At 35.1% G+C, this 12541-nt stretch overlaps 1 protein-coding gene across 1 annotated transcript; it reads left to right on the top strand.

Annotated features, from left to right (window-relative positions):
- The first annotated feature begins 9218 nt into the window (after positions 1 to 9218).
- LOC134854144 (sialin-like) lies at positions 9219 to 11235 on the top strand. The gene has a single exon (XM_063870268.1). The coding sequence runs from the start codon at positions 9428 to 9430 to the stop codon at positions 10904 to 10906; it is 1479 nt and encodes a 492-aa protein (XP_063726338.1). The 5' UTR covers positions 9219 to 9427; the 3' UTR covers positions 10907 to 11235.
- The last annotated feature ends 1306 nt before the right edge of the window (positions 11236 to 12541 follow it).

Genomic DNA, 12541 nt, shown 5'->3' with positions numbered 1-12541 from the left:
ATCTGAAATTATTTGATCTCTGAACAGAGTAAACTTAGCACTGTCAAGAGATTGTTTCATAAATGATTTCTAACTGATACGTACTCAGGTATCGATAATTTGCGTTGGGAGAACCAGGGTGGATTAAAAAGGGCGGGGGATCGGACGGCCAGTCTTCAGATAATTTGTCCCTAACAAGCACCAAGGGGTCCCCCTGTGGACATTTTATTAATATTTTTCCTGAGCCGTTGTCTTTATTCTTTGAGAAACATTTGGGGTGTGAAAATGCGTCCTAGTTTGAGGCCTCAAATCGGACACTTTTTATTACTCGAGGCAGGTCCCTGCCAACAGATCACATTCGGAATTTGCGTCAACTTTTTCATCAATGGCGCGATGGTGAAGGCTGTGGCCGCTAAGAAAAAATTCATTTGACTGCAAAGCTTGAGGGCGCTCAGATAGAGCCGAAGATGGAGACCTTCCATAGCATCATCAGCTTAATACAACCTCAGGCAGACCGTTTACCTGCCCTTTCTTGACTTTGTCCTGATGCAAGGCTTCATTTAACGCCTTGCATCAGGACAAAGTTTTTTCTACGAACAATTTTTTCCCCTGCTTTTTGGCTTATTGTTCTACGAACAATTTTTTCCCCTGCTTTTTGGCTTATTGTCTAATTTTTTAAGGAAAAGCAGAATGTTGTTTTTGTGCTGTTTTAAACCAGTAAAAACCTGTAATTGGTGACAGTTACGTTATTGAACTCTATATTTTGAGGTTCTGATCATTAAATTCTGGATAAAACGTTGTCTGAAACTTTCCCATGAACGTTTGCACGAGTTTTCCTGTGTTGACCTACACGAAAAGTGCTTGTCACAAAATTCAGTTTAATAAAAAAATAATTATCGTAATTGTTTCCAAAATGGTTAAAAAATGGAGAAATAATTTTTCTTGTTTGTAGTCGCAAGTTACTTTTAAGGCCAAACAAAAATTTCCGAGTTTTTTTGTCACCTGCCATGTAATCTAGATTGAGTTTTTCATTCATATGAATTGAATAATGACGCAGAATGTTTTGTTTGAGCCATAATTTACTATTTTAATGCATTTGATTATTAAGATGAACTCATAGCTTTAAAAAAAACACGCACGCTTTCAAGTCATACAAAAATCACGGTTTTGAGACATTTTTTGAGAAAAGTATTACTCATTACTTACATGGAAAGTATCGAAATACAGTGTAGCTGCCTTGCGAACAAATAGTGTATTTTGTGAATGGCTAGCGGATTCCGCGACAAAGACGCTCTCTTTGTTTTTGTTTTGTTGTTTCGTTTTGATCGCTCCCACAAAATATTCACAGGTTTAAAATATTGTCTCTCGAATCCAGGAGTATACAGACACAAAATTTTGCGCCTACCCAGTGCTATTTAGCCTCGTAATGTGTGAGAGTACTGCCCTATGATCAGTTAGTTTTCTCATTTGAGAATATTCCTTGAACGCAATATACTAAAACATATTAAATTTTTTTTTTAGGGGAAAAAGCTAGACATTTTTAATTTATGGAAACTTAAGTAACACTTTCATCGCAAAGTTTCATTCGCGCATTTTGCAAAATTGAGAGGAATTTGTTCCCGCGTTGAGGTGATCGACTTACGTTTTGACTTTGAAAAAGGATCAGGTGCAACTTTGCTGCCAAAAATCAGCGGTCAAAAAGCAGTTTTAAGACGAGCACAAAGACAAAACAAATTCAGTCGAAACATACCCTAGTTTAGTCAAGCACAGTAAAAAAAGACGTCAATTGCAAAGTCTAAAAACATACGTTATTTTGGTCGTCAAAACCAAAAAAAAGGTCGAGCACGTTCGAGACATATTTATGCCTTCGAAAAATGTTTTATTTTTATTTTTGAAATTTGGCTGAGAAAACCGAAAAATACAAAATTTTCGTCTGGAAGTTGAAATCATGTCTGGACTGGGACGAGTAAAGTCGAGCACTTTGAACACTTCTAAAAACTTTGTCGAGAAAATTGAAATATAAATCGAGCACCTCGACCCAGGTTACAAGGTGCAAAAATCGCATATGATTAACCGCTGAATTATTTTATAGGGGTGGAATTTTTTTACTAAGCACCATTGGGGTGGGGGGAGTAATGTTTGACAAAATCCATTTGCCTGCTTCTAATTCAAAAAGGGCTCCTAGCAGAGATATAAAAGAATCACTTGATTTTCAGATAAATTATATCCATTATTTTGTTGTAAACAAACTGTTTTAGTGGCTGGATTTTTTATCGAATCATCGAAATACTGAAATGATATAGCTCACGAAATTTTTAGTGGTTTCAATTTTCTTCCCGGGTGATCGAGTCATGTGATTTACGTACCGGAAGAGTAGATCCAGCCCCCTGTCCACTGTTAATGTCCAATTAAAATTCCCGATACATAAAAACCTGCAGTCCAACTCGAAATTCAAAACTCTGTTCATCTCGCATAAATTTGATCCCACGGTTGAAATATAAGTCGATGCAACCAGGCACGGACCTTGGAATTTATCGATGGGGGGGGGCGGATTTTCAAAAAAAAAAATGGGAAAATTTTGTCGACCTTTTTTTTAAGGTCGACCAAATTGATTTTTTGAGCTCTCCTAAAACACTATAATGACCCTTATTTGGCCAAATTGTCTGCGCCGCTGGCAAATTTTTGAAAAAAGGCATTTTTAGGAACTTTTTGGAAAATTTTGACCAAAAAATTTTTTCGGCCCCCCCTGCCTTTAGAAAAATTTTAAGGTTAGTCAGCCAAAAATGGAGACCTCAAAAAGTACAAAGATGAGACCCTTTCGATCGGCAGGGGTCGAATCCCTGAGGAGGGGCGTCCGCCTCCCCCTAAATCCGCTACTGGATGCAACATAAAAGCATAATTAACCACATAGTCGAAATATGAAATTGAAGCTGTAGTCGAAATCAAAGTAATAACAAACAAAGATTCAGACTTACGTCTTAATTGTAATCGAAGTTTTACTGCGTTGAATTTATTTCTTTGGCAGATTTTGTTTTTCGATCTTGGCAAATAAACCATATCTCTTTAACTACCCTTCTATGATGCCTGGTAGCGAACTGCTACCCCTACAAACCCTATAAACAACTAACTATTCAAGGGGCCAGTGGCGTGCGAAGAAATTTTTAGGGAGGGGTTGGGGTGTTATTTGAAAAAAATGTGAAAATTTGTCCATCATTGTCTTAGGTCGAGCAATTCGTTTTTATAATTCTCGAAAAATACTAAAAGGACCCTACTTTTTCCGACATTTTTGGAAAAAAAAACCTAAAACCGACGTTTTGAGCACTTTGTTTTTTAAAATAAATACCAAAAAAACTACGTTGGTACGAAATACCAAAAGTTTTTGAGGTTGGCCGGCCAAAAATGGATGTCGTTAATTTATACCAAATCGTGGACCTTTTTGAAAAAACTGGCAATTAGAATTGAGAGGGAAGTGGTCCCCCCGCGGACCGCTCCTGTCAACGGCTAAGCATATTTGATTTTTGTACTTAGTAGCAACTCTTTCCTTTTGCATAAAGGAGGGGGATGGGCTGTTATTTCAAGAGATACGTAAAACGTTCATTGAAATTTCTCTCGGTAGAAAACATTGCAATCAAAAGCAGTTGAAAACCGTCAAAACATTTTTCTAGTTTTTCCACAGTTGAGTTAGACTTGTCCGTAACTTGGCGAATGTTGCCCGCACCGAGCGCCCATGGATCATAATCGATTATATTGACATCTCATTGTCAGTATCCGTAAAATTACAAAAAAAAATCGATTATAATTCATTAAAAATAGATTATAATCCTAATATTTTTTATATCAATATAATCTACTATAATCGATTATAATCCATTAAAAACGGATTAATATCATAATATTTTTTATCAATACAATCAGGGGCGGATCTAGGATTTTCTCGAGGAAGGGTGGCAGATTTTCAAAAAAATCGAAAATTTTGACGACTTTTTTTTTTTTTAGGTCGACCAAATTGATTTTTCGAGCTCTCCCAAAGCACTGTTTTGCCCCAATTTTGGCTAAATTTTCTGCGACGCAGGCAAGTTTTTGAAAAAACAGTCAAAAAGCCGTTTTTGGGCTCTTTTTGAAAAAATTTCACAAAAAAATCGCGTTTTTGTTGGCGCGCACTCCCCCTCAGAGTTAGTATATATTGGCGCCAAAGGCGCCTTTAGAAAAATTTTAGGATTGGTCGGCCAAAAATGGATTTCTGAAAAAGTATCAAAGGGGGACCCTTTGGGTCGGCAGGGGGTCGAATCCCCGAGGGGGGCCTCTCCCCCTAGTTGAACACCTCCCACATAGTGTGAACACCCCCCGCCAGTTTATCACCTCCCCCTCCAGTTTACAACCCCCGCAGCTTACCAAGCCCTCCCTCACAGTTTACCACAACCGCCTTTCCCCCTCCTCTCCGCGATTGGGGGGTATAGGTAAAAAATTTGAGGGGGTGAGAGGTTGACGTTGAAACATGGCAATTAGTAGAAGACATGGCATATATTTTGCAAATTGCTTGCAAAATTTGATAAATATCTGCAAAAATAACCGAATTTAGTTCTAAAAATGAAATGGATCATAATCAATTATACCAAATTTTTATTTCAAAAATAATTAGTCATAATAAATTATCTTGGCAAAAATAATCGATTCCAGTGGCCAAAATGTTGGATTATAATCGATTATAATGGATTTTTTCTTTTCAAAAATAACCGATTATAATGGCAATATAATCGATTTCGTGGTCTGAATTGTACATCTGTTATAAATTATAATAGATTATTTTTGTCTCGAGAATCCATTATAATCGATTAAAATCCATGGACGCTCGGTGAGGGTCATGGTTTTTATAAAATCGATTTCAATATCAATAGTGTGAAGTAATTGCCTGGATGTTATGGATGTTATCTAACTCTTATGGATGTTACTTAATCTTGATACTTACAAATAGTGTTTAATGTTTAGCTGGTTGAAATCAACTGCAAAGTATTAGTGTGTGAGAGCGAGAATAACATATACTGACTTAAAAAAAAACAATAATTGCGAAAACTAATCAATTAATGATAAAACAGTAGTGAAAAACATGCCCAAGGTTGCGAAATTACAAAACCACTGAACCATTTGTGATGCTATCATTTTTGCAGCTGACATGCTCAATTTCTTGAACATTCGATTTTTACTAGTAGCCAAATACTTTTCAAATCTAGAAAGAGTCGGCCCATTGTTCATCTGTTACTTTTTGTCGGCTTAGAAGCAACAGCATGATTGTTTTTTATTCATCCAATTTTCATTACATTAATTATCAATTTTATTTCTTGTAATTTCATAATTTGTAATTCTTGATTCTAAATATTTCAATTTTTTGAATCTTTTTGTTCCGACTGACGATACGAAAGTAACGGAATACTTGTGCTCGGGGTGAGTTTTTTGTTCCGACTTTCGATACGAAAGTAACGGAATATTTGTGCTCGGGTTGGGTTTTTTTTCTTCAGACAAATTTCGACTTTTTAACTAGCCATTTTTGACGGAATTTTTTATATCATTCGAAAGGTATTTTTGTCTTGAGCTCAAATTTGAAAAGATATTTCACCTGTGATCATTTTTCGTAAAGTTATGGGGGTTTACAGATTGCCAATTTGGGACAATTAACGCGCGATATATTTCGCGCTATTAACGCGTAAGCGGATTGTTAATCCGTCTTAGAAATCGTTTCAAATTGGTTTAACGAAGCTTATTTGCCATAATTGATATGTTACAAGTAGCGAAATCTATCTTTTTGTACTTTATATGGCGTGTGGGGGGATGATTTAAAAAAAATTAAAAATTTTTGAAAGAAAAATTTTCATTTTGTTTTATTACTTTTAATTTTTTAATGATATAACTGCTCCATAAACCTTAATGGGCAGTCGGAACATTCAGAGCTTCGCCTTGATACGAGCAGTCTTGTTTTTCTTCAGACAAATTTCGACTTTTTAACTAGCCATTTTTGACGGAATTTTTTTATATCACTCAAAAGGTATTGTTGTCCTGAGCTTTAATTTGAAAAAATATTTCATCTGTGATCATTTTTTGTAAAGTTATGAGGGTTTAAAGATTGCCATTTTACCAATTTGTGACAATTAACGAGCGATATAATTCGCGCTATTAACGCGTAAGCGGAGATTTAATCCGTCCTTTAAATCGTTCCAAATTGGTTGAACGAAGCTTATTTGCATTAATTGATTTGTTACAAGGAACGAAATATATACTTTTGTACTTTATATGGCGTGTGGGGGGGATGATTTTCATAAAAAATTTCAAATGTTAGAAATTTTTTTTTTTTTTTTCATTTTGTTTTATTTCATTGAATTTTTTTAATGTTATTACTGCTCTATAAACCTTAAAAGGCAGTCGGAACATTCAGGGCTTCGCCCTGATGCGAGCAGTCTTGTTAGTGTTTTAAATAGGGGATATTTGGCTGAAATAGTTTCAGACTCCCATATATTGACCCGATCGTTTTTTAACGCGTTAGTTGGAACTAAAATTGTACATCTTTCCAAGAGTGGTGCGCGTATAAACTTCGGTTTTTAAATCTTCATAGTCCATAGTGTTTCATACAACAATTTTGTTTGCAGCTTATTGGCTTAGTTATCGCAAAATATTTCTGAACGTTGGTTTAATACCAACTTTTGTGTTTCTCGAAATTTTTGTTTGTCTTTAGTCAGGCATTTTTCAATATCTTTGTAATTCACTCTTTATCGACGTTAAAGCTTCCTTTTTACTTGCAGTCCGCTAGTTTACAATGTTTTGTTTGTGTAGTACCGCAAGTTGTATGAAGCTCCGCTTTGCCTCTGCCTAATGGATTTTTTTTAAAACAAATTATCGTCTTTGACTCTTCTGAACGCATTTTTTGGCAATATAGTAGCCTCACGAGTTCGGCGCTGTGTATATGTATTATTTAGGGATTCTCTAGTGCACAAAATATAGTTGATTAACGATGCTAGTGTTTAGCTCCGAGCGCGGTATTTTGATCGATGTTTCGACTTTAGTTCGAATTGGCCTATGTTTTGACCAAGATCGATACACCCAAAAGATCGACCAAACTCATACGTCCCATTAATAGTTCGGCAATTTATAACGTGTTTTTTTAAAGTTTACTATGAAAACAATAAACAAAAAATTGTCATTTGTAAAAAACGCTGAAACGTTTAACGATTGTCTACCGCCTAAGCCTTTAGATCTAGAAACTTTACGGTAACCTTTGGATTTCATGGTTTATTGTACAAAACTCTCCTAGAGAGACTGTTGGTAAACCCATAACTCTGATAGAATATTTCTTTTTCCAAGATTTTATAATAAAAATTTAAACGATTCATGGCTTTGAAATAGTTCGACTTTATCTTTCGACCCAGTTCGACTGCATGCGTTGATTCAGTTTTTTTTTAATTTTTCACTTTCATTTCGACTATAGACCCTGCGCGACAGTGAATTTCTGGTCAAGCTAAGATATCTGGCTCGACCTATTCGACGGAAATATAAGGTCAAAAATATCGACCCTGGTAGCGTGAGACCATAAAACGGGTAATGAGATAAACTTTGGGCTGTTGTCGAGATGTAATTTACCTTGAAATTTGGTTTCTTGACCAAGAAGTTCAACATGCTGACATTTGGAAACTGCATGAACTCGATAAAAAGTTAGGTTACTTTGACTGCAATATTTTACTGTTGTCTTAAATGACTCTGAAATAAACTGCCATACGCAGCTAAGCGTATGCAAAGCGTTATTATATTTGCCCCTTCTGATCATATGAAAAATATATTTTTCCACGTTTGCACGCATATAAAAACGAACTTTATAAAAAATTATACTGAAAAAACAAATAGTTATAGTCACTCTCTCTACTATTGTCTCCCTGTTATGGTCTCCCTAGAACAATGAAACTGTTTTTCGATCACTGAACATTGTTGGAAGAAAAATTGTAACTGCATACATGTTCGTTTACTTTGTGCATTAATAAAGCTAGTTTTACAGATCAAGAAATGAATAAACTAGGTTTAGAAAAAAATGAACGGATATCGATTTATCTTTTTGAAAACGGGATTTAATCACTTCTTGCTTTTCAAAACCAGATTGTTCGGTGCTGTTTTTGCTCTAAGTTATTGAATATATGTGCATATATAGTTTATTATCTCAAAAAGATTCCTGTGGTCGGAATTTTTGCACCTGCGAGGGAGACGATAACGGTAACTTCAAACCATTTTGACATTGTTAGTGTATAAAATTTCTAACAAATTTCCATTGTTTAAATACGCTGTCTTTTTCACATTTTTCAACCTATTAGTTTTTAGTGATATTTTTCAACAGCTTCAACTTTTAATAACTGCACCGTTGTGATATATACTGGAATGAAGTCATCTTCCTTTACAGCCTATATTAAAGCACAGCAAAACTGCAATCATTGTAACACAAAAGCAGATCCAAATCACGAGTTAGTGAAACTTTTTTGCTCCAAAACTTCTTAAGTTTGAAAAAAAACACACTTATAACCAGCCCTCAGCTGCGTGTCCGTTTGATATATACTGGTGAAAGAAAGAAACGCAACTATTTTTTAAGGGCTTTTCTTTAGTTTCCCTGAAGAAAGTTTTTGAGTCTGAAAATTTTTCAATCTGCATTTGAATACAAGAAGTTATCACCACTATTGAGATTGTTTAGCCGACCAGAAGTTGCAAAAGTTAGTTTTCACGCCACAGAAAGTTGATTTCCGTTTAGAGAATATTTGGAATTTTCTAACCTGTTTATAAGAGAAGTACAGGAAGTTGTCAGCTGATGTTTTGTTATTATTGTAGCCCTAAATCACTAACTCCTGTACGATATCAAAAATTTTGGAAAATGGAAGAAAACAATTTCGAACCAAAGCCAAAAAATGAGTAGTTTTTTGGTATCAAAACTTTTTGTTGGGTTTCAAGTCGCAGTTTTATACTAACTTATTTAGAATTTGTATGGAAAAGCATTTGAGAGCAAAACTAAGATGATTGTTATACCTATTTCATTTATTGTTATATAAAATTGTTGTTCTTTTCTGTTTTAAATTTATTTAGCTGTGTTACTTTCTTTCTTCAGCATACAAGCAATTGGTTATCTGCTTGTTATATGCAATAGAATCAGTAAAAAGCTGAAAAAATAAAAAGCTATCTGAACTACAAAATCATTATGTTTTCTTTACACACCATATGGCAAACAGAAGCTTCAATTAAGTACACAGTTTTTTTGACTTGCTAATTCTTTTTTTACTTCATAAATTGATTATCTACAGTTTGTTGCTTTTTCTAAATGGTCAAAAAAAAAATTCAAAGTCTTGATTTGAACACATTTTGACCCGTTTTTCTTTTTTTTACAATTATTTAAAAAAAATAACCTGTCACTTGTTTGGTTACAAGTCGTCTCAAAATGTCAAAACTTGAATCGAGCGATAGTTCAGAAACAGAACAACTTATCGATGAAGATGATGAACAAAATTACGAGGAAGCATTGCTTCAAAAACTGTCATCAACCAGATATCAATTAAGTGTTATGGGTTTCCTAGGATTTGCGTTAATTTATTCTTTTCGTATTAACATGAGCATTGCCCTGGTCGACATGGTTAAGCAACCCGCGGCAGAAAAATCTGGCCCTGCGAATAAAAACTGTCCTGTTTGGAATAAGGACACCTCTTCCCAAAACAACGACGTCGGAACTTTCGATTGGACGCCTAAAGAACAAGCAAATGTGTTGGGCGCTTTTTATTACGGGTACATGGTAGCTATGATTCCCGCCGGATACTTGGCGACCAGAATTGGTGGGAAACAGATGTATGGCCTTGGAATTGTTCTAACAGCTGTGTTAACATTACTAACACCTGCAGCAGCTCACCTTGGCATCTGGTGGTTGATAATTCTGCGAGGGTTAGAAGGAATCACTGAAGCTGCAACTTTTCCTGCTTTCCACCATTTGAGCGGCCGATGGACGCCCAAATTAGAGCGATCAATATTTGCATCTATGACTCTTTCTGGATCCTTTTTCGGCAATATGATCACACAGCCTATCATCGGCTACTTGTGTACCCTTGAACTCTGGAACGGCTGGCCTTTAGGCTTCTACGCAAACGGGTTATTAGCTATAATCTGGTACGTTGCCTGGTGTTTTTTGGTCTATGAGTCTCCGGACAAACATCCCCGGATTTCAGAACGAGAGAGAAATTATATCAATTCGCAAACACAAATTGACGACGATAAACCAACCGCAATACCTTGGAAAAGTATCTTGACAAGTTTGCCTGTGTTTGGCATAGTAGCGGCCCATTTTGCCAACAACTTTATGCTTTATGGTATGATGTCCTTTTTGCCCCTATACTTTGCAGATGTGTTGAATTTCGACATTGCTTCCAATGGAATTCTGAGCGCCTTACCTTGGGTGTCCGTGTTTATTGGTACCTTAACAGCAGGTCAATTAACCGATTTGTTGCGAAGCAGAAGTTTGGTCACGACGACATTTGCACGTAAATTCAACCAAGTGATATCAACGTTTTTACCAAGTATATTCTTACTATTAGCTGGCTACGCAGGTTGCGATGACATCAAAGCGATTCTCTTTCTGGCTGTTGGAATGCTCTTTTTTGGGGCCGCAGGCTCTGGCTTTTACTGCAACAATTTAGATCTGGCGCCTCAATTTGCAGGAATTATTTACGCAATCAGCAATTTTTTTGCGACTCTTTCTGGATTTTTAGCTCCCCTAATAGTAGCAAGTTTGACTGAAGAAAACGTTCATAGTAGCGTGTTATGGATTCACGCTTTTTATGTGTTTGCCGGAGTTTCGTGGCTCGGCGGTTCAACTTTTCTTCTGCTCGGATCCGGAGAACTTCAAGCATGGGCAGTTATTCGAAATGGCTAAAACGGAAAGAAACCATAGCAGAAACGATTGCACAAATAACAAAGATTTTTCGGACGTCGGGATCAAATGATGGGCTATGATAGTGACCCTAGTTGACCAAGGATAGTTAGTTATCTGGCAAAAACATTTTTTGAAAAAAATCTTACAAGATATTACAAGCTAACATCTTTTGCAAAAATCATGCAAGATCTCGCAAGATAAGCATACTGAAACAACAAGGAGAGGTCTACCTTGACTTATAGATTCCAACGTCTAAAAGGTCCCATTCATTCTATTAAAAAATATATTATATGATTAAAACAATTTGTTGGCTCTCACTCGAGTTTTGAATGACATACTATGAAGATATACTTGAATTAATAATTTAATAAATATTTCAAAGTTACAAGTTTTGATCTTTTTCAAGGTTCCAAAACATTCGGCTGCTGAAAAGTATTTTCAAAGAAATTTTCAGAGATATTTGAATATTTTAAGAGATAGAATAGATGCAGATATTTCCGTTGTACTGGTGTCAATCACACTTTTGGCAACAGCTTATCATTGCTAAATTTTTTTGTCAGTTTTTTCAATATCGAAATGAAAATCCCATTCTAAATTTTTATTTACAACTTGAGAAATTGATAACAAAAAAAAGAAAAAGATTCGATAGTCAAAAGATTGATTTGGAGGTCGTTTTTGTACCATTCATCAAAAATATAGAAAAAACTGAAATAGCTTAAATGATATAGCAAATTAAAAATTAACCAAGAATATCCGATTGCTGTGCAAGTTGCACCGAATTTTTCAACCATATTCATTAAATAACGAGAAAAAGTAGTTTTTGAAATTTTTTTCCAAAATAGTGTAGTTTTCAATGCGTGGCTTGGTTTGAAAACAATACGATCGCGTAGAAAATTAATGAAATACGCATGAGTAACAACATTTGTCTTCACAAAATGAATACCAAGCAAAAAAGGAAAAAAATACTAAAAAAAGTTTTTTTTTGCGCATAAATTTAAACTTTTTTCAATGAAAATCCTTTTTTGCCAATTAAGCGATGAGGTCAACATAATTTTTTTAAATCAAAGTTTTTTCAACCTAAGAGTTTGAAAAAAATAATAATTTCTATATAACGGGCGTTAATTGCTCGAATTAGGACTAAATCTCAAAAAAAATCTTGTGTTGCACTGTATCAGTAATATTCAGATATTTTCGACCGTAATACGCCAGACATTTCAGCAAAAACAGAATTGAATTTTTAAGTAGTTTGTCAGTTTGGCTCATCTGAATTAATCTAGATTAGCGACACGATCTGATTCTCATGAGCTTTTTCTCTTCGTGTGAAATAAATAAACTGCCTCAGGACATTTCGAATTTTTGAAAGAAGTTTGTTTCTTTTTAGCAGCACTATGTGAGTCTAATACTTTATAATTTGAAATCCGCGCCGTTAAAAAAACCAAGGCTTTGATTAAAGACTATTGACTTGGTTAGGTTCCAAGAGCAAATGAATTTTTGGTCATTGACAATGCGAGTAACATGTCAAAATGAATTGTGCAAAATTATAGTGAGTGAAGAAGATATTATATAGCTGGAAGGAAAAAAGAAGATTTTTTTTGCAATAGTTTTCTCATTTCGAACTACATCAGTCAAGTTAGA

The sequence above is a fragment of the Symsagittifera roscoffensis genome, chromosome 9, assembly GCF_963678635.1.
Source record: "Symsagittifera roscoffensis chromosome 9, txSymRosc1.1, whole genome shotgun sequence".
In the NCBI taxonomy this organism is placed as follows: domain Eukaryota; kingdom Metazoa; phylum Xenacoelomorpha; order Acoela; family Convolutidae; genus Symsagittifera; species Symsagittifera roscoffensis.
This window is presented reverse-complemented; position numbering and strand designations above follow the sequence as displayed.